The sequence below is a fragment of the Simochromis diagramma genome, unplaced genomic scaffold (assembly GCF_900408965.1).
Source record: "Simochromis diagramma unplaced genomic scaffold, fSimDia1.1 OVJJ01000590.1, whole genome shotgun sequence".
NCBI lineage: Eukaryota > Metazoa > Chordata > Actinopteri > Cichliformes > Cichlidae > Simochromis > Simochromis diagramma.
Window position 1 is genome coordinate 896,982 of NW_024387057.1, and position 24,563 is coordinate 921,544.

The 24,563-nt window shown below is 41.0% G+C and overlaps 1 protein-coding gene across 1 annotated transcript; it reads left to right on the top strand.

The window, feature by feature from the left end:
* Positions 1–999: 999 nt before the first annotated feature.
* On the top strand, positions 1,000–23,324 carry vax2 (ventral anterior homeobox 2). The gene is made up of 3 exons (XM_040045088.1): positions 1,000–2,102; positions 6,146–6,333; positions 20,173–23,324. Exons 1-3 carry the CDS (start codon positions 1,868–1,870, stop codon positions 20,671–20,673), a joined length of 924 nt encoding a protein of 307 aa, XP_039901022.1. The 5' UTR covers positions 1,000–1,867; the 3' UTR covers positions 20,674–23,324.
* The last annotated feature ends 1,239 nt before the right edge of the window (positions 23,325–24,563 follow it).

Here is a 24,563-nt window from a genome sequence, read left to right on the forward strand (position 1 = left end):
CATCCTCAGGATACAGCTGCTTTTGGCTGGAAGCTAAAAATCCAATCTCTGAACTAAAGCTATGCAGATAAAATATTTTGTAGATACCACACATTTAAAAAATACATGTATTTTATTTATTTATTTAGCTATGAGCTTTGTTTTTATTTTTATTTATTTATTTTTTTTACAAAATTATGGCCTCATCACAACAACATTAAGGGGCACAACAACTTTCTCAGAAAAAAATCCAACTCAGTTTTTGAGGTTCTGCGTATTGAAGCGACTCTGTCCTCAACGCACAGCACAGTCTAGTAATATAGAAATTTATTTAATGGCCCCAAATCGATTTCGGTTTTAAAAAACGACTAGTATCGTAATATTTTGATTTCAATAAGAAAAAGGGAACTCGAAGGTTCATGTGAATGAAGAATAGATTTAGAAACGCTCACAGCATGCGAGCAGGGCAGGGGGGGTTCCGTTTACTCCCAATATGTGGCAAAGACCGATAAGAACATCCAGGATTTAATAAGCAGGAAATTAAGCATATATTTTACTGCACAGCTCAAATATATATATATTTTTCTTCCTGGTGTTAAGAGGCTTCCATTGAGAATTGCTAGTGCCTCTGATCGAGTGAGGGGAAAAATCGAGCTAAACTGAGACATATTGAGAATAATTCAGGCTTTACCTTACTGGGTCAGAACTGTTCATTGTGCATCTGCACTCATTGTTTTTCTGGACCGCAGTGAGGAGCTCAGAGTTCAGCCGTACAACAACACAAAAACACACATAAAAAGTCAGAGCTGGTGCTGATGCTGTGGGGAAACCCGTGCATTGCTTCTTCGGGCTGTTTCCAGAGAAATACTGCAGGAAAAAAATAATCGTCTCATATCTCTGTGCCTGATCGCAGTCCACAGCGCCGCTTATCATCTAGTGAAAACATGCCCTGCCGGTGGACCAATGGGAGAGCGACTCTGTGCGGGCAGGAAATGACGTCTGGTTCCTGCCTCTGTAAAGTGCACCGTGTCACCACAAATGCTATCCACACAGCACCGTCTCTCCTGCTCTGGTGTAGGCAGGGTGCTCGAGCCGCCCCGCTCAGACGTGATGTTTCAGCTGTAAAGCAAATTGTCAACAAACCAACAAGAGTGCTCGAGACTCTGCGAGCAAATGTGACCCCATTACCCGACACTCCCCTCTAGAAGGGTCTCAACACAGACATTTTTTTTGTTTGTGCGCCTTTCAAAAGCAGGAGAAGGACGACCCCCTTATGTGACCATCTCACCATCATCATCATCATCATCATCATCAACATGCAGTCACGGATCTGCAGAGGCAGCCGATCTGACCGGGAGTGAAGTAACAGGCTGCTGCGCTGGACAAACCAGGAGAAACTTTCCTTCCTGACTTCTGCACGGTGAACTGTGGCCGCTGTGGGGTTTTTTTTTTCAGCGCCTCCTCTCACTTTATTTCTATGTGGGTGAGCAGTGTGTGAGTGGCACCTCCCCGCTCCTCCGTAGATCTTGTTGCCCCCCTTGCAGCCCGCACCATGCATTCCTCCTGCACCTCGTATAGTTAGAGAAAAGATATCGAGGTCTCTTTCTCGCTCTCACCCCCCCTAGGCCCGGCTAACTCTTGCTTCGGTTTTGGACTCCGGACCGTGCGTCATGCAGCAACACCTGAAGCTCACCACGGTCCCTTTGCAGGACCACATGGTTCCTTTGTAACTGGATCTACTTTATTTTGGAGGGAGAGGGGGGCATGCTCTCCTCGTCTCTGGAGAACATTTTCAAAGAGGTGAAGAAAGTAGAAAGAGAGGACTGAGTGGCAGCGACGTAAGGAGGGAGAGATAAAGCTAATCTTATAGATTGTAACTTACTTGTAGATGTTTGACCAGGCCACGACTATGGGCGATGGGAACCACCGCTGTGGTCCCAACCCACTGTGCCCGGACAGGATGGAAACAAAGTGTCGCTCCGAGATAGGGAACCGGTCTCCGGTTCAGAGCTCCACCGACACCCCGGGAACATCAGCATCCACGCCGACTTCCTCCAGCGAAGACGGGCATGACAAACTTTTGGGAGTGGACCCTGACTACTGCCGGAGAATTTTAGTAAGAGGTGAGTGGACAAAACGAAGAGATTAGTCCTGTGCTTAAAACTGCTGATCAGACAAAGATCTGTCAAATTTTACGCACGAGTATCATAAATAAATTAAGTGGATGTACAACAAAAACAGTTTAGATTATAGACTAACTTCAGATACACAGTGCAGCCAGGCAATGCATTTAAAATAAAATATACACACTTTAGACAGTGGTAGGAATTTTCCTGGAAATGTTTTAAATATCATATCAAACTATTAAATAAAAAGAAGAAACATTTGTGTTTATATGGAGTCAAAACTGTGAAAGTTTATCAAACACACACTTGAACTTCTAAACAAAGCGTATGATGTGAGCATGACACATCTGGTGAAGAGAGACCCACAAAAAAAGAAAAAAAAGTATCTATTGTAGTAACAACAGGCGGCGTGCACTTTAACTATAACAGTTTTAAACAGCAACAGTAGGGGAGTAAACACACCTTCGCTTTCTAAGTCATTTTTAGTTAAACTTAAACCTCTGAGACAAATCATCGACTAATACTGGTTGCATCAATTGTGGCCGCACCTTTGTTCGTGTGGAAGCATAAAAATTTAATTAGTCCAATCAATAATGAAAACAGGGACATTTTGCTTCAGTGAGATGATGCCTTATATTTTCCTAACAGCAGGGATATTTTGTCTTTGAGCGTTAGTGAGTGCAGCTGCTTCAAATCACAGCTGAGAGGTGCAGGAAGTAAAAGAAAGGCTGGAGGTAAACTTAAAATCAGGGAGAAGTCGCGCTGTTTGCGCAAAAGAACTGATATATATTTTAAAACACACACACACACACACACACACACACACACACACACACACACACACACACACACACACACACACACACACTAAATAAACACACACAAGTGTGTGTGTATTGCCTTTTCTGTCAGTAACATTATATTATTACAAATATTAATACATAATATTTCATTAAGTGTTAAAGTCCACAGTCTCCTGCAGGAGGTCAGAAATCTGGGTAAGATCATGAGAAAATAAGTTCCGATAAAATATGAAGCCAAGAAGAAAATAAAAATAATAATAAAATAAAATACATCCGTTTCTAATCCTTAAAGTTCGTAAATGATTGCTGGTAGTTCTTTCAGAGTCATGGAAAACATAAAAAGAGAACTTAAATCATGTGTTCCGATGACAGCTAAAAAAATATGAAAAAAGTACATGATGTACTTTTTTAAATGTATGTAAAATACACAAACATACGTAAAACAGCAGTTAGACATATTTTAGGCCAGCTGCAAATTAAATTAAAATTATATAATGTGAGTTATGAAATAACAGTCTTAACCTCGTTTAAAATATTGATTTATACTTAGAATATTTGAAAACTGTGAGCCATTGTAAGAGTTTCCTGCATGGATTTTTTTTTTCCCAGAATGCATTTCATTTATGAAAAAACATAAACGTCAGCTTCTCTGCATTGAGAGAGGACAATAAAAATAAAATCAAATCTGAGCCTTATTTCGATGGGGATCTATTTCGCAGGAGTGTGTAACCGCTGTGGGCAGACTCGGTATGTCGGCCTATCAGTTTTCAGGTTGTAGAAAGCTGAGGATGTTATGGCTGCTGGCTGGTTTAGTTTTAGCTTTCATCGAGCGTTTTGTCGTGCGCTGTCAAGGCTCACACTAAGCGGAGAAAAAAGCATATTTAGCTTTAGAGAATATTAAAATTACTACAGTTCAGTAGGAGGGCTATGGCAGGAAGAGGGAGAGAAATGTCCATGTAAGAGGTCTAAAAACCGTCTGTGCTCCTGTAGAAATGCACCTACACGGCTTATTAATAACAGAGTCATTCTTTATTTCTGACTCTTTGTTGCAGATAATTAAACATTGTTGGGTGATGTCTATTCGAGCGTTTTATCTGTATGTAAAATAGTGTTTGTGATTATTTCTGGACATACTGAATCAAACGTAGTTCTGTATTAAGAGATCTGGCAGTCAGGTGTTCATTGTGAATCCTCAGCACTCGTCACTCCCTAGTGCTGGAACATACGGTCCTTATTGTGCTGCCTCAGTTTGATCATCTGAGAAGAAAAAGAGGCCTGGAGGACAGATCTGTGAGGCCATTTAGGTGGGGATAGTGTGCGGTTAAACGTCGGTAGGATTTGTTTTTCGAGCTGAGGCCGGCTTTTCCGCGGAGCCACCGAGGTCATCGAGAGGTCAGCAGGTCTGCAAACAGCCGCTGGCTTCCTTCTCTGCTTGCAAATATTTGCTCAGTTCGAGCTGCTCGAGCAAGGACATATCTAAACTGTATGTACTGTATGATTGTGTTTAAGCAGATTTAGCCTCTCTGAAGAGAAGATTTTTCCCCTTCCTTTCTCTTGCCTGGCTACACTTTAGGCAAATAAACTATGTGTGCGTAAAGACGGAGAGCTCATTATGCATCAGGGACCTGGGGGTAACCAAACACTTGTGTTTGAGCTGTTGGTAGGGCTGGGATTGAAATGCGTTTTCAGTACAGCTCATGGCGTGCAGGGACCATAACTGATGAATTCACGGCGTTTCACAGACGCTTCTAATTGTCACCAAAACGCAAAAACAACCCGCCTTTTGTCTTTTACGCAACAATCCTCATTTTAACTTACCTGCTGTGTTTTACGAGCTACAATGTTTTATTTACATTTTTAACTCCACGTTATAAAAAAGAGGGTGTTTGACATTTATAGGAGCCGAACAAGTCCATGTAGCACAGCTTAACAACAACAAAAAACAAACAAACAAACAAAAGAAAAAAACGAGTTTTGTTTTTACGCACACTATGCGTTTCTCTTACCGTTAGCAATGTCCTGCCCGTAGAAAACACTATTTGCCTCCAGTTCAATCGGTTTTGTTTCATATTTTATTCAAAGCTCTTCATATTTTATTGGAGTACATATTTTATGACCTGAAAAAACCGTGGACAACGACGGGATCATGTCTGGCCGGTGCGTCCATTCGTTGTGATAAATACGAACAAATATTCGTAGCTACAGTGAGACCACAAATACACGGGCTGGACACGTGGTTTAAAAACACAAAACAAAACAAACAAACTTTTTAATTTTTTCTTTTTTAAGAAATACGGGTGTTTTTTTTATCAAGGACTTTTTAATTTTCGGCTCTCCACTAGGTCTGATTCAATGTATGAAATTATTTATTTTATTTTTTTTCCGGTGTTTTCATTATTCTGGGAGGGAAAAAAGTCATGGCAAACATGAAACAATAATACTTAAAAGTCAACACAAGGAAAAAGCAGGAAAGCTGCCACCCATAGAAACCGTGCGCGCTAACTAATGTTCGGGGCAGATAACGGCGCGCAGTCCTGGTGCTTGGAGTGGAAACGATGCTCAGAGAGCTTCTGTGCAGCTGAGTCGCAGTGTTACAAAACACATTAGTAGCTCTGTTTAAGACCCAGGGCAGAAATTAAGTGCTACAACACTTAATTTTTTTAAAGGAACTGACCAACAGCCAAATACTCGCAGTACCATAAATTTGACAATGCGTCACACAAATTTGGTTTTTTAAAATTTATTTATTTATTTATCTTTTACGCACGTTAACCCAACATGGCCCTCAGCTCTACAAGCCTCATGTATGTCCCTGCGTTTTGGGCGCAGGGCAAGTTTAAACCCAACTAATTCAGTTTTAATGATAACGTGGCACGTTGGTTCAATAAAGAAACGTCAGGGGGTGGATTAAAGGCAGTGACTCGGTTACTTGTTATGAAGAGCCAACTAACATACCATTAAAAGTATGTGCCATCATTTACAACACCTAACACCCAGGCTCATTACTGATAACAGAGTCTGTTTGCCTCCGTGTTTTCTCTCTGAAGTCGTATATTGGCCGGTTTAGTATCTTTATAGTTCTGTTTCTGAAGTATGCACCTGCTGGAAAGTCGCTTAATAGTTTTTAGCTGTTTTTCTCTGTTTCGTTTTCAGCAGCTATCTGTTGCTATGTTATAACCACCACAGCCTCACGTTAACACTTACTTTAACCGAATCGACGTTTCTTTTTCTGGACAGACGCCAAAGGCACCATCCGAGAGATCGTCCTGCCCAAGGGCCTGGACTTGGATCGGCCCAAACGCACGCGGACCTCCTTCACGGCCGAACAGCTGTACCGGCTCGAGCTCGAGTTCCAGCGGTGCCAGTACGTGGTGGGGCGCGAGCGCACGGAGCTCGCGAGACAGCTGAATCTGTCGGAAACGCAGGTAAGGCCAAAACGGAGCTAGCTGCTCTGGACCAAAAATACTTTTAAAAAATGATACAAAACAAAACAAAACGTTTTATAAATATTTAAAAATAATTAGCCGTGACGAAATTTTCTCCAACTATGCACTTAGCTACTAAGCTAAGTAGGCGGTTCCTAGCCAATACATTTATCTCATAACAAAGGCTACTTTAATAACATCACAGCCCTCTGCTACACTTGGCTAGCTAAAGCGGGGGTTCGATTAGCGACAGACAGATGTTTTCTTAGTTGTGAGCACAGGTGTGCGCAGAATCTTTAATTGGCTCCTCGACCAATCGGAAACGAGGAGTCGCAAAGCACAGAATAATTTTCCACAGAAAATTGTTTATTTATGTCCTTTTTCAAGATAATAAATCAGGTTTATAGCACAGGGATGTTCATTCATTCATTTTTTTAAACGCCCCGTGCATAAAATGAAGCAGAATGATCCATGGGTTTGACTGAACCTGATACAAGCCTGGAATGAGCCTAAAGCCCGCAGGCCTAACCAGGCCAAGTATGAACACATGTTTTCACAGTGATGGGATCAATAAGTATCTACCACAAGTCCATTTTTGGAGCTTTTAAAATACCTCTGCCTACATTGAGGTATATATGCATTTTTTGATGAATTTCAAACCACAGCCTCACATTTGGTGAGTCAACATCTCCGTGACACATGCGGATGCACATTAGCTGCTTGTGTGTTACGATTAAAGTGCACTTATGTCTTTTCAAAAGTTTTAATTGTCAGCAAACGCAGAGAAATATAATTAAAATGTAAATACATAGTTATTAATTCAGTTTATTTGGTTGTACGCTGGTAAGAAACCACACAGAATCAAGGCTGAGCACACAGTGAACAAAAAACTACAGAAAATGATTGGTGGGGGTGGTGGGGGTTGGTGTTTTTGTAACACACAAAAAAAATAGATCGTGACATTTCATGGCACTCTTTCCTGAACCCACCTCCCGTCATTCATTCCTGCCCAACCACAGAGGTCATAGCTGTATGGAGTTATGCATTAGCAGCAGCGGCAGCACAGCAGGCTTTATGTTTCTTTCTTTTCTTCTAAAAATGAGCTGGTTTCAGAGAATTGTCCCTAAATTACAAATTAAAACTGGCTAAACTGTTGGCTGAAGGACAAGTTGACATATGTAGAACAATAAAAAGCTTGGCGCAGATGTAAATCAGCATTAACTTATATCCTCTGTAACTTCACTTTATGCACTTTATGTTAAAGATTAAAACAGGTGAGTTGGACTTCTGCTGTCCAAATGTGTGCTTTTTAATATTCATGTTTTTTCATATATGTATATATATATATATATATATATATATGAACACTGGAATATTTCTAACATTTTGAGTTATTTTCCAGTGTTAGAAAATCAGCACTGCTCAGTGTTAGCCATTGTTAATCTTCAAAACTGACTAGGTTACTTTTAAAAATATAACACTGTCAAAAGTGTTCATTTAACACTCAACAGTGTTGTATTTAACACTCAGAGGAGTGGACCCACTCTCTAGTGTCGATTTAACACTGGAGATTTTGCTGTGTACCGAGACGCGTCGCCTGCGTGAAAGCACTAGTTGCAAGCAAAAACACGCAGCACTTTTGCGCATCTTCGTCACTGCGCGAAGCAAACCAATTGTGAAGTACCTCAAAACATGCCCTCACAAATAAAGGTGGTCGGATGGACGTGTGTGAAACACAGAGCAGCCACTGTGTCCCTCATTAGCGCTGCATATAGGGGTGTTAATGGGAGGGCCTCAGCTTCCTGCTGCTGAGGATTGGCTGAATGAAAAACTGTCTGGCCTTCAAGTGACGTGAAAAAAAAAAAGTGAAAAAAAAAAATCTCTTTGATGTGAAATATTAAACCCACGGAGTCGAAATTTCTTAATGCTATGGGAGCAGCTTTTAAGCGTGATCGAAAGGCTTTTAGTTGGCATTAGAGGCGTTTTCTTCCTCATTATTATCCTCTTTCTATCGGTGGCGGTTCCATGTTTTTAGGCAAATGCGCCATTCAAGGCTAATCGCGACCAATCACAAAGGAAAGATAGGAGCTCTTATAAGTTTCAAACCCCCTTTAAGGAAGATGTTTGGAGATGTTTTTCTGGCTTTCTGGTGACTTATGGTGTTTGTTGATGTTTTGAGTTCGCTTCTAAAGATTTTCGAGCAGTAATCTGATTTTCATGCTACAATTAAAGAGCGTTACGTTTAAAAGGAACTCAATTACATCTATCTATCTATCTATCTATCTATCTATCTATCTATCTATCTATCTATCTATCTATCTATCGTGAACAATTTCTGTTGGAAAGCAAAAACAGCAGAAGGCCTCAGGGCTTAAAGCACTTTAGAATAAAGTCCATGTTTTGGGGTAGTTTCGATTTTGTTTACTCGGTGGGAATATGATCGACTTTTAGATGATGATTAACTTCAGTAATTCCAATTAAAATATGGTGAAAATGTGCGTATTTCTCTGTACATCTTTCATCGTTATTTTTTATGCCAAACTCTTTTGTATCAAGTGATCACTGAAATGAAAAAGACTAAATAAAAAAAATATATAATACATTTATAAATACATTAAATTAAATTAAAAAATAAAATTAAAAAAATCCCTAACTCCAGGTATTGCTTGTATTCAAGCTGACCCTGAATCAGCTCACAAACACACAAATTTCCATAATTGATTCACATAATATAAAAATATAGAAAACACATAAATAAGAAGTAAAAGTCACTTCCAGCAGTTGATCAGCATCTGATTATCAAAACTATTATTCTCACGTGTTCCAAGCTCCAAAACGTAAATGTAAACTTTGCACTTTCTTTCAAATCTGATTCTGGTGATTTTGGCCCAAGTTTGAAAGCGTAAATCCTCTTCTCATATGCAATCATTTATCCATAAAAATGGGTGGAGCTCTGTTAGTGTGGAAGAAGTTACTTTTAAATTAGTTTATTTGTGTATATATATATGTATGTATGTATGTATGATTTTTCTGCATTGAGCTGAAAGAGTACAAAGAGCAGGGGGAGAGAGAACATTTATTATTTATGAGGGTTACAGTTACAGTTATTTTTCTTAAGTTATTCTGACTGAAACAATTCAGAGAAACCGAAGACTTCAGCCTCATCGAAACATTTGAGTCCACGTATGAACAAAGCAGGTGTAAAGAGGGTCACTCGTGGCCCTCACTCTGTTGTAACGCGTTACTCTGTAATCTGTTATCAGCTCAGAGCTCCCCCTTCATCCCGGCAGGTGGCTCCCCGCTACTGGACAACACAGCAGGAAGGGCTGGAGCACACACACACACACACACACACACAAAGCCTGAACTGTACATGAAGCCTCCATTTCAGTTACCTTCATGGTCAGTTTTGGTTGGATAACGGAGGACTGATGGATGTTTATGGTGTGTTCCTGCATGTGGAGTTGCTTTAGGATGGCAGTCAGAGAAATCAGTTGATTCAGTGAAAGTCTATATAACCGTCTGTATTTTAGGACACATTATGTGTGTGTGTTATCGTGTGTATTCTGCCTCACACTTCCAGACTAAACACATGGCCTGTCAGCATTAGAAAAATGTAAAAAAATAAAAATAAAAGCATGTACAACATTTTCAGCCAGGAAAAAACAAAAAAACAAAGAAAAACAAACTTGTGTGTTCTTTAAATCTCTCCACTAGCTCGAGTGGTGTGTTTGCCCTCCAGATGAAGTACAGGTTGCCTTTGTCTCAGCCTTTTGTTGTCTGCAGCCCTTCCACAGAAAGCTGTGGATTTAATGGTTTCTGTGCTGTGGTGTAATCCTGCCTCAAATGGAAGAGAGTTCAGGGATGAGATCGTGTTTTATAGATAATTTATAGCTGACTGAACAGAGCACATTTGGGCACATGCTAGCACAAATGCACACCTTTTTTTAACATATTTGTTTGAATGCACCGCAAATAAACACTGATTTTAGATTTCTGTTAGACATCTTTTAACATTCGGCTGTTAGAAACGTAAAAAATCTCCAAAATAAACCTCTTCCAGGATCTAGGACTGTGACTACAAACCCTTAGATTTTTTTTTTCTCCGTGTACAGAAAGTAAAATCTAAGTCTAAAGTGTCTCCTGTATCTTCTCTTTATCAGCCTCCACTGCCTATTTATTTTAAAATTTGAAGAAGGGAGTATGAGAAGATCTTTTGTGTAAATTAAGGTATTTCAGTGTCAAGAGAATTAAAAAAGAATATTGTGATAATATATTTTTAAAAAAGTTATGTTTTGTGCAGTGCAGTGTGCTGTCCGTTAAATTGTTTAGTATGTGGGACACAAAGTTGGCTTCATGTAAAAAGTGTTGGATCAGAGCAGGTGGAGCTCGTTCACAGATCGGCTTTTAACTTTCTCTTGTTTTTATCCCAAACAAATCATACAGTCTGCTTTAGTTTGTTTTCTTCACTGAGCTCTCAGGTGAGTGTGCACACGAATGATTTGCATGTGTTTTCTGGCCCAGTCAGATTCTGTCCCTGCTGGCCTCCAAACACTCTGTAAAAGAAGCACATTTTAGTGTGTATGTGTTTTGGGTATGTCCAACCTGCAATCCACCTGGTTTGGGAATGCCTCTTTATTCCCCTGGAAGAGCTGGAGGCGGTAGCCAGGGACTGAATCATGTTGTCCCAGTGACCTGAAGCCCTGGATAAGTGGTAGAAGATGGGTGGATGGTTGGATAGATGGAAGGAAGTGTACAGCCAGTGTTAGAGTGAACCTCTCAGATGTAGCTGCAGGTGTATAAGTCACCCAAAATGAGTGTCATGCTTTGTTTGTTGCCCTGTCTGATGTCTTTTCTCTCAGATGGACTGTCTCTTGATGCCAAACAGCCTGGAGAGCAGTTTAATGGCTGTAAAAACTTCAAATGATGCTGTTTGTTGCTTTTTGTTTTGTGGCCTACTGTACTGCAGAGGGGTCAGAGGTCACAGATGATCTAATGTGGATCCCAAAACCTGTAACTTTGGCTTTGTAACCGGTTGTGTAAGGCTTCTCTTAGCAGCTTGCAAAGTGGTTCATAAATAAAATGTATTAATGAATTAATAATTGTTATGTTGAGCACTATGTGAGGGTAAAAGGAGAGAAACGTGGCTCTCGATGAACCTTTCTGACCTCTTATGAAACTGAAGTTACCGTTTGCTTGTGCAACTGTGCAAAATTCTTTGCATGATATTATTTAACGGTCAATGTTTTAGTGGGAAATAGCAAGAGAGGTGTATTATGGACCTGATTAAGCCCTATAGTCTGAAGGGAAATCCGATTTTCCTCCTTTAGATATACAAGATTCCTTTTTTGATAACACAAGCAGAAAGTGATTTTACGTACATGCCGATGGATCCCTGAAAGACAGCTATGTTCCTCTGAGACAAGACGACGAGCCGTGCTCCTGCGGGTGTCTGCTTACAGTGAATGTGCTCGTTGTGCGTATTGTTCTCCATGACGGCCCAGACAGACGTTGTCTGGCCGATCGTCTGGAGCGTAGAGGGCCTGGCCATTACGTATAGTTTTGCAGATGTAGCAGAGAGGCGGCCGCACAGTACGGCGATTGTCCAAACACTCAGAATGGAGAAAGAGATAGGAAGGGAGGCTGTCAGACAGACAGACAGACAGAAAGACGGACACTTGCTGCCTTTGTGCTTTCAGATTAAATGTTTGGACTTGGTGCTGAAAAGAAACAAACTCTTTCCTCTTCGCTCCGCAGTGACCTAAAACTCGAGCGTCGTCTTCAAAATGGGAACTTTGTCCAACTTAGCGATGGTCAGGAAGAAACCTGTGAAGCTCTGATTATCTAATCAACTGATTAGGTAATCAGAACATAACAGCAATTAATTCTTCGCCGCCTTTGTCCCTAATCACTCTCATAGATTGATTTGACTTGCTTCATCAGTTTCTGGCAGAGTGAAGAGTGTGTGAAGCCAAGCAGAGGGTAATTTTACAAACATATGGAGCAACCTGTAATCCTTCAGCTTATGGGGGAACAGGAAATCAGCAGAACTGGATACAAGAGGTTTTCACTTCATGTGCACAAGCACTCACACAAACACAGACACACACAAAGCTGACCCCAAGTTGCCAGACAATTAGAGGGGTCAAAGGTCTCCCATGTGGCCCTTATTTTTTGGGTAAGATTTCCAGTTTGACAATTGCAATGACTCCTGTGGTTGAAAATGGGAATTCTGGGAAGCAGTCAGATAAACACAGCAAATGTGGAGGCGGAGCAAATTAAATAAATTAGAAGGTAATGAATCCAGTCAAATACTGATGAGTACAAGTATCTAAAATGTGGCCTTAACGACAGTGTTTTAGTAGCATAGATGGCTTTACATGCTTTCATTTTGGCTCATTTAAAACACTCTAAAGTCTTTAACAGGAAAGCCGCTGAGCAGAGGAGATGCGGGACCCCCTGTGCTATAGGTGATGCATGCACAGACATGAAATCTAAGAATAAGGTAGAGTCGCGCTTTATTGTAGCTTGCTTTTACCAGCTGTGATTCCCCAGAAAGATGGAAAAAAAAATAACAACTGTCACAGATTTGGGCATCACGAGGCTGCGCGGCCAAGACGAGACCATGTGCCGAAGGCGATGGGAAATTCAAGTGACTGCGGGGTGACATGCACAAAAAGTCATGGACCACATCCAAACACCTGCGGAGTTTTTTTTTTGCTGAATGCGTGCGGTGTATCGCTAACGTTGCAGTGTGCGCGGGGAGGAGGTAATGGCTTAAACGGAGAGCAGTCATTGGACAGAGGACAGGAAGGAGGGGCAGAGAGAGAGAGTGAGAGAGGTGGACCTCATAACAGTCCCGAGTGCTTTTGTGCTAAGGAGGATTAGGCAGCCATGTCTACCAGTGATTCTATAAAACGAGGTTAACCTCTGAGTGAACCTGGAGCTGCTCTGAGGTTTAGAGGTCAGGTGAAATGTATTGCTGACAACAGTTTGGAGGGGAGATGTGAATATCAGGCAGGTGAAAATGATTTCTAGTCCTAAACTGAGGTGATTTTACTTTTAATACAATATTACTACTATTTTTTTCATGCACGAACGTGTTTAAATGATCACATCTGGTACATTTAACCTCAAACGGGCAGATTCTGGGATTCTTTGCACCCACACATTTTGATACTCGACAGAAGTGATATTGAAATACCCAGAAACAATAAGGAGATCACATCCTCTGCTGTGTGTACAGAAAAACTTCATTTTATTATAATGACTTCATTTATAGAGCACATTTTAAAAAGACTTATTATTAAGTGCTTTGAAAAACGAGCAAAATCAGGACACAGAAGGTAAATTAAAACAGAAAGCCAAACATTAATGGGGGGGAAAAGGGGCGAAAAGCAAAATGTCAATAATATTAATAAATACCATTTAAGGAATAAAAGCTATAAAAGCTCCAGCGACAGTGGAGACAACAAACAAGACAGTGGAAAATAAACAACAGCACTGCGTTAATGAGTTTATCAAAATACGTTTTCAGAAGTGATTTAAGGAAGTCCTCGACGGTTTAAAGCGCCTCTCCTCAGGCAGGTTGTGCAGAGCTGAGGGGCCCTGATGGAGGAGCATTTCTGCTGCGCGTTAAAGTAAAACATGCAGGGAGCCAATGGAGAGAGGCCAGGGTCGGTGTGACGTGATGCCATCTGCTAAAACAACATGGTTATGCGGGCATTTGAGAACAAACGCTCCACGGGGCTTCACAATAAAAGCATGTAAATGATTCAAATGTCAGGGTAGTGGTTAAGAAGTGAGCAAATATAACGATGGTTATTTTGAAACGGACAGGTGAGTTTGAAGTTTAGGTGCAGAGACATAAATACGACTGATCATCTTTGTGAAACAGTTTTATAGATATTAGTGTAAGTTTCCCCAAACTAAAAGGACAGTAAGTTTATAATAGATAGTTGGTCCGGCCCATTAGCTTCTCGCACTTCTCCAGTAATAACCGCTACCAACCCATCGCATATAGTACAGCTGAGTCGCCAGTGGCCCATTGCGCTACATACAGTTGAGCATCCATCATTGCATTATATATGGTTCAGTGGCCCCTGGTGCGCCTGGTACAATCTCCATGGAAAAGTGTTTTCATTGTGTGTTCGTCACATGCCTGAGATCAGGGGATCTCATCAGGGTCACAGTGGGAGCAACAAGCGGATGGAGGAGTCGTAGAAAGTGCGCCGCATTTCACTTTGCATTACACAGCCATTATACAGTCAGAGAGTGCTGCTGGGATGTTGTAGTTAATGATTTCAATCGTGCGGGGGGGTCAAGTGCATACAACAAAAGGGTCAAAGTGCAAAAAACAAAAAAAAAACATTAAGAAATTGAGAATTATAAATGCATCTAAACACAAATAAATCTTTTCATGATCTCCAGTTCTCCATCTCTAGCTGGATACAGCAAAGCTTAGGTGCACACACATATGCCCACTTGATCTGTACATTGGGTCTTGATCTGGCTTAACCTTTCTACCTCTAACCCAGTTTGCCCGCCTTGCTGTTTGCAGCTGGCTGTAACCACGGTGAAGGCCTCTGACCTGTGCCCGGCAGCCTCATCATCTCTCCATTTTGTTGAACGTACCCCAACCTGGCTGAATTTACCCCATCACTGTTTACATTGTGTTTTGTTGCTCAGCATTGGCTGGTTTCAGGGAGAAGAAGTGACGTGCACGCTGGAAACTAAACTAGAGATCCACTGGTCAAGACAGACATGCATATGTGATTTTTTTTTTTCAACATAGCCATATACATAATGACATATTTCCACACAAGAACATTCACAAAAAGCCTGCCTGCACCTGTAAATATCATTTAATAGATAAACCAACTTCTTAATGTTTAATAAAAGACTGTTTTATAGTGTACCACAGCTCCACAGAGTTGTAATTATTAATAACAATTATAAAAGCAATAATATATAGTAAATTACTGTCTCTTCAAAGCATGAAAGCATGTGTTTGTGAGGTTTTAATGCAAAGGCTTCAGTGCGAGTGCTCAACCAATGTAAGAAACATTTGATCCTTTAATAGCAGCTCTTCTTCATCATTAATGGCATTTGAGGAGGAGTTATTTATGAAGCTCTTGTTATTCCATGATGTAGTGATAAGGACGTCTGAGCTGAAAACACAATGAGATGGATATTGGTTAGTAAGCTGGATTGTTTTAAATATAACCTCATGGAGGACTCAGTCCTAAACTCTTCACCCTCGCCCCGACCATGCCCCCTGTACTGCATTAGGGCGTGGTGCAGAGGGTGAGCCTGTCTGCCTGTCTAGGGCAAATGCAGGTCACACCCGATCCAGATCTCCCTCGGTAATCTCTGTTTCCACGCTGAACCCTGGATCCCATTAAAAAAGGATTTACATCCAATAGTGTAGATGTACCAAAGGCAGCTTTGCTTTCTTCTCCTCTCATCATTTTCCCTCTGTAAAACATCGGAAAGCTTTTTTTCCACCCCTCCCTCCCCCTTATATATTTTTTTTTGTTTGGAGCAGTGGATAGGAGGATACTGATGTGAGCAGGAGAGGAAGCCACGTCCACGTCAATAAGGGTAGAGGAAAGGGATTGGTAAGGATTTTGCTCCATAGTGAAAGCCTTTAACTGGATATTTGGCAGGCACGTGAAGATACAGAGAGAGGTCTTAGAGGGTCGTGTGTGAGCTAACGAGGACGAAATCTGGACTATAAGGAAGGACACGATGCTACACACATCATTTCTGATGCTTTTCCCACCCTCCTGTTGTCCCTCCCCTCTTCTCCCCTCTTATCTCCGTCTCTGACGTCCCCCCCCCGCGCCTCGTTTGGGTCTTTGCAGTAAGATGTGCTTGCATCAGTATTTCTCTCTGAGCTGTGGGATTCTTTGGATCCTCTCTGATCTCATTATTTGTGCCACGGTCAGTAGCTGGAACTATGATCTCACTTGAACTAGTAGCTGTTACAGTGACACTGTAGTTAACACCAGCCAGACTGACTATCTGAATAAAAATGAACAGTTTTAGATTATTGCCTTACTGGATTGCTCTGATGTTTTGGAAGATAAGAGTTAGCTGATACCAGTTGAACAAAAGCGTCTCTCAGCAAGAGTCTAGAAGGACCGCAGGGTCCTTGGGAAGGATCGAAATGTGTACGTAGGAACCATCAAAGTGCCCTTGAGTTCTTACTTAGACCCCTAAATGTCCCATAATCTCACAGAAGTCGGGATTAGATGAGCATGTATGGAAGCCTCCAGTGGCATGGGACACATTTCTGGGGATTTGATTTGGTCAGATCTGCATTTTTTATGATCAGCAGATGGAAACTGAAATCTGCTTGTCATGGAAGTGCAACACTTGCCAAAAAAGTCTGGTTATTCTTAACCTCCTAAGACCCGAACTCTTCCATGGCACGCATTTTTAATTTCTCTTTGATATTTGGGGTCATTGGGGCCCAATGAATGTAAAAGCAAAGAATTACCAGATTTTTTTTAACCTTATTTTTGTTTTTAAGAAAAATAAGAGCCACATATGAGGATATTCGTTTAAAAGTTTTATAGAACAGTGGCAGTATAATGTCCTCGTAAGTGGATATCAGTAGAGCAAAATTGAGTATTTTAGTCTAAATAACCCAAAATGTGATGTCCACATATGTGGACGCCAGGTCCTCGGAGGTTAATTAAGAAGTAAAAAATGCAGATTGATTTAAAAGGCCAAATTAATGGCTAAGTCACAGAGGATGGTTATCCAATGCTTTAAATGCAAACACATTTCCTCTTTTGCTCTCCACAATGATCATTTACCTTCTTAGTACTAAAGCAACAGGCCAATACCAGTCATGTCTGCACCAGCGGCCATCGCGTGGAGTCAGTTTAATTTTTTATGTGATCTTTTTAAAAACTTCTCTGCATTTACAGTCACAGGCTTAGTCATTAATAGCTTTTCTAGCAACCACAGAAACATTGTCAGTTGCCCCTGAGGCATCAGAAGACATCCAGATCGAGTCCATCTCACCACACAGCTGCTGTGCTTTCTTTTCTTTTCTTAATTTGTTTCTGCTCAAACACAACACAAACCCAAGGTCATGACGACTCCCCTTTTTTCTTACTTGCAGCTGGAAATCTACCAGTGGACTGCAGTGATTTTCAGCAACAATGAGGCCAACCACTCACTGACCTCGAAACATTATGTTTAAGTCATTGTTGCCCTTACTGGGCAAAATGCAATAGAGAGCTAGGAGGCCACAACTAGGAGGCCAAACACCCCCCTCCAGGTTCAAACGTGGGAAACCCGAGTCACAAGGAAATTAAATTCAAGTAAAATGTAATGACAGTTTCCCTTTTAGTGGTTTTAACTGCAAATATCTGCACATATATATTTAATAATTGTACAAAGCTATTAGAAGTGCACAAAATAAAAAGTGTATAAACAGCTGTGTGCTTCAATCACAAAATAAGTAATCTGTGTGCAAAATAAAGCCCATAGTCAGGATGATATTTATATGTATGAGACATCTTTGAGCTATAAAAAACCCAAAAACGTCTATGGCACTATCAGCATCACAGGTTTGTCACTCCTGTTAAAAATCCAAACACCTGTGCTTTAAGATCAGGCCAAACATGTTCAGTGAGCCTGATGAAATGAAGTTGAAATGGTGTTTTAAGCCTGTAGGTTCCTATGAGACCCTCTGTCAGAGTGATGGGTCATGTGACTGCTTTCTGTGTGGGTCCAGTTTACACATAACTTCTCTGTGGATGTACGCTCACGCAGCTTTACCGCGTTCCTTCGTATGTGTCATTTGGCTGTTGTGCAATCAACACAGTCATATGAAAGTATTTTTTTATTTTCTTTTTTACCATGAGCTGCAGATCCTTCACAGGTTTATGTGTTCCTCCTGTAACAGGAATCCCCTCTTACCAGGGATTAGATTACTGGATTTCTAGGAAGGTCTGTTGTGTAATGTTGGATAAATTTACACCGTATAGATGTGAGTGGAGAAGAAGTGGGGCGATAAACGAGGCATGATTAACAAATATTATTTAATACCGTAAATCCCTGGGGAGATCTCTTTGGTTTAGTTTAGCTTGGTTTCCAACCTCAGCAACAAAATGAAGTAATCAGAAGGTAGGATGACATGTAAGGAAACACCACCTGTAGAAAATAAGCTGCTTGTAAGAAGTTAGCTGAAAGAAAAACTGCTCAGATTTGCATTTGCATCTTTTTCTGATTATCATTTAGTTCAGAAATAAATCTGTAGATTAATTATTCTATAAATTGCTGACGAATTGAAACTGAAAATATGTAAATGAACATTATATGTCGATGTAATTTGAAATCTTTCAAAACGGCTTTAAAGTCTGAAGCGAGAATTAAAAACAGTTGCTTCTAGTTACTGCTTTTTATAGCACAAACGGAGCATTGCGTAGCAGCTTTAGTATTTAGGCTGTTAAGCTAAATCACACCTGACACCACAGAGTTATTTTTGCTTTTAATGTATTTACTTATTTAGTTTTTGATTCAGTTTCCAGGAGGGATTTCCTAGTTTCTATTTAGTTTTAGTTAACTTTTTTAAAGTTTTCTTTTTACGTATAATGAGAGTGACATGACTCAGGGGTGAAAATCAGTCAAACAGTTTTTTTAACCACATACTCCAAGTCTCTTTTATTTTATTTCAGTTGTTTTTTGCTCCAGTTCTTCTTTTTAAAATTATTTTCATACAGCTTCCTAACTTTTATTTTTAATGAACTAGAATAAATTTAATTGCTAAAATTTTAAAAAATAAAATAACATTTTGATTATTTTTTATTTAAAGTGAAATAATCTTAATTTGAATTGTAGTTCTTAAGTAAAGATCAAACGAGAATACTTGTAAGTAACAACGTCTCGTTCCACAGAAGCTTTCCTAATTCTCCTGAACTTTTTCAGACTCCTTTTGCTGATGATTTTGATTCATTTTTGATTAGACCAAGCTGAGAGCTTGTTGGAAATGCTGAATTATTACGCTGCTCATTTTAGCGCCACACTCTCCGATACAGTGAACCTGCAGCGAAACACGGAGTTAGCTGTATCTCGGTCAGGATGTTATACATTTTTCATGGGTGACTCCTTACAGAGGTGTCTCTCTATGAGCTGTGACCCCGTGACCCCTATGTTCCCTTCAATCAGCCTCCCCGTAGTCATTCCTAAGTTTTAAGCATACTGTACATTAAAGCTGCACTTCATTTATTAAATATGGCAGACAAGGACAGGCAGAGTTCACCAAGCTTTTGCTGTTTGGCTGCAGTTAACACGATGTCTTGTGAACGATGAAACTGAACGATTTCGAGAGCGTTTTTGTTCTTTCAGCTTCAAATTTTCACTTTATTTTTCCCTTTGCATTCTAGTTTCCAGTGTTTCAGTTGAGACTCTGCGTTTCAAACCTCTTAGGGCCACAAAGTGGGCAAAATCGTGGTCAAAGCTGCAGACAGAGACAACAGATTTGATCCATTTGCTGTTGCCTTGATTTTAAACTATCTGTTTGTTCTTCATGGAGTTCTGAGGCTATGACTGGTTTACTGTTGCAGCGCACTTGAGGTCACAAAGTGTCCTCAGACTTTGGGAGCTGTGTAGCTTTTGGCATGAAGTGAATCAGTGTGATGATTCTGGAGACGTTCCAGTGCTGAAATGAAGAAAAGGTGCAATAAAATCAGGGTTTTCACGACTGTGATTGAAAATTTATTTGGTCCTATTCTTTGAGTCTTGGCAAAATCATCACTCAGTTCTTCTCGTAACATTTTTGCCGACTCCACCGCTGACAGACTGTGTTTGCCTTTGCAGGTGAAGGTGTGGTTCCAAAACCGCAGAACCAAACAGAAGAAGGACACCACCAAGGATTCAGACAAGCGCTCCTCCTCCACGTCTGAGTCTTTGGCCACCTGCAACATCCTGCGCCTCCTAGAGCAGGGGCGCCTCCTGTCGGGCCCTGCCCCCCCACCACCTAACTCTCTCCTGGGGCCTCCGTCTCATCCAGCAAATGGCTCCCTGCTGAGCAGCCCGGGTGGAGGCTCTTCCACCTCTCCAGGGATCAGCAGCAGCACTCCTCCCAACTCCCTACCAGGAGGGACGTTCGGGCTTTCTCTGCCCTCGCTGGGGGGCACCCCGCCCTCCCCGCGGCTGGGTGTCCCGCCACCTCACCCCCTCTGCTTCTCCATGCCGCTCCTGGGGAGCGCTCACCACGAACTGTCGTCCTCCTACGGCTGCGGCTCTTCAGCATTTGAGCCGTACATGCGGCTGGACAGGAAGGAGGCAGACCTGGGTGGGAAGAAGACAGTTTCTTAAGTGTAATGTCCCTCTTTCAGGGGACGACTGGGGGAGCAGGGCTCGTCTTTGGAAGAGTTTTTCTCCTCAGTCTCTCTCCCCGCCACCTGTTTGACTCTTGAGTGGCTGCAGTGAGGCAAAGAAAGCAGCCGGTTCATAGAAGTGCGAAAAAAAGAAAAGAAAAGAGAGGAAGTCGCTTTCTTACAGCACCATTTTGTGCCACTGCACTGTTTGGCACACTGACACAAAATGGTGAAAAGGACTTGATGTGGTAGGAAGTGATGATTTCACCCTCCCACATAAAAAAAACAAACTTGTGGATTTTTGAAAAAAAAAAAAAAAATGCCATGTGTGTATGTTGCGTGAACTCCGACAGGCAGATGTTTTTATTACCACTCTCTTTGCGGTGGTTTTAAGCGACTCTTCACTTTTTGTCCAGTGTGTGTGTGTGTGTGTGTGTGTGATTTTTCTCTCTATACAGGCCTTCATTTACTGTTCAGGATTAAAAAAAGAAAAACAAAAAATGAGAAGAGCGGTATTTCAAAGAGAGCTTTATGTACACATTTCTATTCCTGTACACGTGGCCATGTTTGATTTTAGTTGATGTGTTTTCACGATAATAATAAGAATAAGAAGAAAAAAAAGAACTGTAGCATTTTAATATCAGTCTGTTTGGTGTCCAGCTGTAGTTTTTGTAAAAGTTTCTTTGGTTGTGTTTGTGTATGAAACATAATGTGGTAGGATCTGGACAAATGGTGCAAAAATCACATATCTAGATCTAACAGTTTAACATGAAAAGAAAGCTGAAAAGAAGGCTGGTTAGTGTCTGCCAAAGCGTTTACAGATAAAGCCCCGAGAAGCGCCTCACGTGCGTTCTCTGGCCGGTGAAGTAAGTGGAGGTCGGGCTGAGAGAGATGACCTTTGAACCCGGGCCAGCGGTATCAGTTTGACCTTTGTAATCTTGTCTTCAAGACGCTGAGACCGAGAAAGTTTTCAGAGGCATAAAGAATAAGCACCGACTCTCTGCGCTTAAGCTGCATCTCCATCGTTAAGTCATCACACATTAAAATGAATCAACAGTTTTGATAATAACTTGTTTATCATCGCTTTTCAAGCAAATGAAAACAAACAAACAACAAAACAAACCTGTAACTTTTTCTGGTTTCAGCTTTTCAAACGAGATGATTTGTGATGGTACAGCGACCGCAGCGCTAACCTTTCACATACTAAAAGAAGAACTGAGAAAACATTTGTCAGATTAACTGATGATGAAAAACGTTAGCTGCAGCTGCAGTTTGGATTAAAAAACTGATGAATATGCAGATTTTTGGTACCGGAAACTTTCTGGTTTTTGCTCGAGGTCTGCTTTGGTCGCACCGAGGTAAACGGTCCATTTAGAGGATAAAAGGTCTTTGTTTGCAGACCCATTGGCTATGTAGTGATGATTCCTTAGTTTTTATTAGCTTCTTTTAATTTATCGGCTATGATGAATGGATGAAAGAGGATATCCGCTTGAACACCCTAAACACCTGGCCGTTGCTCTGAGAGGTTCCTACAGCTGGATTTCCTGATAGCTGTAGGATTTGCTGTTTCATAACCCATAGTGTAATTTTTCTATTTTTTCAGGTTTGTTTATTTAATTATTATTTTTGAAATGTTACAACAACATGAAAGCTACCTAAGTACTGTTTTACCGGGTCATCACATCCCTAATCTTAATCTCTTTGAACATTTTCAGGATACAGTAAGCCGCAGCGTTACATGAGAAAATCTCAGGCTGTTGATTTTCCTTCAGCCGCCCTGTTTTGCCCTCCTGTTACACTTTACCTCAGCCTGTCTGCGTTCACCCCTCATTGAAAGCACTTTATGTTTTTATGGCGTTTCTACATCATCCTGTATGTCCTCCACTTTCACCCCCTCACCCTTCCTGAGAAGTTTATTTTCTTAGGAAGGTGATTTTCAGAATTAAAGCCAGGAAAAATACATCCTAAGTTATTTCCCCTCCTGAAATAATCTGCAGCTTTCTTTCAGCTGAATTCTTTAATTGATTGATTTGAAGCTAAATTGACCTCTGTGTGTTAGAACTGACAGAGCATTTGTCTGATTCATTCAGGGCTGAATGAGAAGGAAGGAAGTGGCTGAATGACCTGTATTTTTCATTTTTCTCTTCCCCATGAGATGCCATTTGTCCAGGTTTCCTTGTTGACCAAAGCAAATCAGAATCAACCGCGAGAGCCTGCTATTCGAAACGGTTTGCCCTCAATTTGTGCGTGTCAGATGAGTTATTGCCCCCTTTTCACTCCCGTCTCTCGTCTGTTTTCCCATGTATCTATTCATTTCTAAATTTCACCTCACTGTGAGTTTTATTTCCTGCTCTCTTTCTCTTACACTCACTGAAGATGGCCTGACATGTGCTAAAAAAAAGAAAAAGGACACTGCCATGACATCAATTTAAAAAAAAAAGAAAAGAGTGCCTGTAAGTAAAGGCCGGGGCTACGTTTAAAACAGCCGGGCATGTTTCTGGCTGCACATACATTTCTTGCTGAGTGCAGGAAAGATTCTGACCTTCAGCTCACCGGGCCTTTTTGCACCCGTGTACCAGCAGCCAGTAGCTGGTGATTTGTTGTTGCTGCTGTGTTTAGAGCCCAGCAGCGATGCAATAAAAAAAAAAAACGAAAAAAAATCCCCCTGTTATCTACTCGTAGGTCTCTGTAGCAGCGCACCTGTGATGTTGTTGAACACTGTATTATTTTCTATAAGCACCATCCATAATTGACATGCTCTGGCATCAAATATTGAGCAGAGAGATGGAGCTGAGAGGTCAGGAGGCTTGCTTCTCGTGTAGGGCCAATGTAGTCTTTTCGTTTATTTGTCTTTTTCTCACAGCCAGGTTGTTTCATTCCTCTGCTGTCTCTCTCTCTCTTGTTTTTTTTTTTTTTGCTGGATATTAAAAAAAGTGTTTCTACTGTTTTGCATTAAGCTGCACAAGACAGAAGACACTGAACTTCTTAGCTCATTTCCCATCCAATGTGAGATGACAGAAAATGTTCAGTGGTTGCTTAAGAAATCTCAAACTCCATATTTTCCCTCAACTTTCAGCCACTGAATGCTTTCTGGACTTACTGTAATGCGTCCTCAGCTCATTAGACGCAGGCTTCAGGTTGAGGGGGGACAGCCGGAGAAGTGAGACGGCCCTTCTTCTCCCTGACAGAAGGAAATGGGGTAAAGCTTTGCATCAGCTCAACAAAGCCTTCGTCTTAGTTTCTTTTTCTCGTTCCAGCTGAAGCGTGGAAGTGTTGCTTTTGTTGCGTGTGTGACATCTTGCACTTGTTTAAGCGAGACCACCATTTCAGGAACATTGCGGGCCTCCTCGCGGCTCTCGTCCTTTGAGATTGTGAGAAAAATGTTCCGTTTATTTTGAAGACAACAAACTGATTCTGCTTGGTTTACTCTTTGGTTTATGCACAGCCTAGGTCCTGCAGAGGCCCTAACTTCTTTTCTTTGAGCAGTACTTTAATGTCAAGCTAATGGCACCAGCTACTTCTTATGATGAACAAACTGTATGTACATAGATATAAATTTATATATAAATATATATAAATGGGTCTTTGCACAAGTTATCTCCATGTCTGCTCCGTGTGATTTTAACAGGAAAAACAAAATGTGAAAGAAAGTTCGGAAAAAAAAAGACTTTATATATGCTTTACAATTCTTTGTCTCATTAACATTTTGCACTTATTTAAAGAGGCTTACTTTCTGTTTCTGGGCTGACAGAGCAGTTTTCACGCTCTGCCAAGATATTGTACAATATGTATATGTATTTTTATTCATATGCATATAAATATATGTCTATGTAATTTGCCTCCTGTGTTCTGTTTTATTTCTCATTCTCTGGCCTGCCTCAGGGCCAA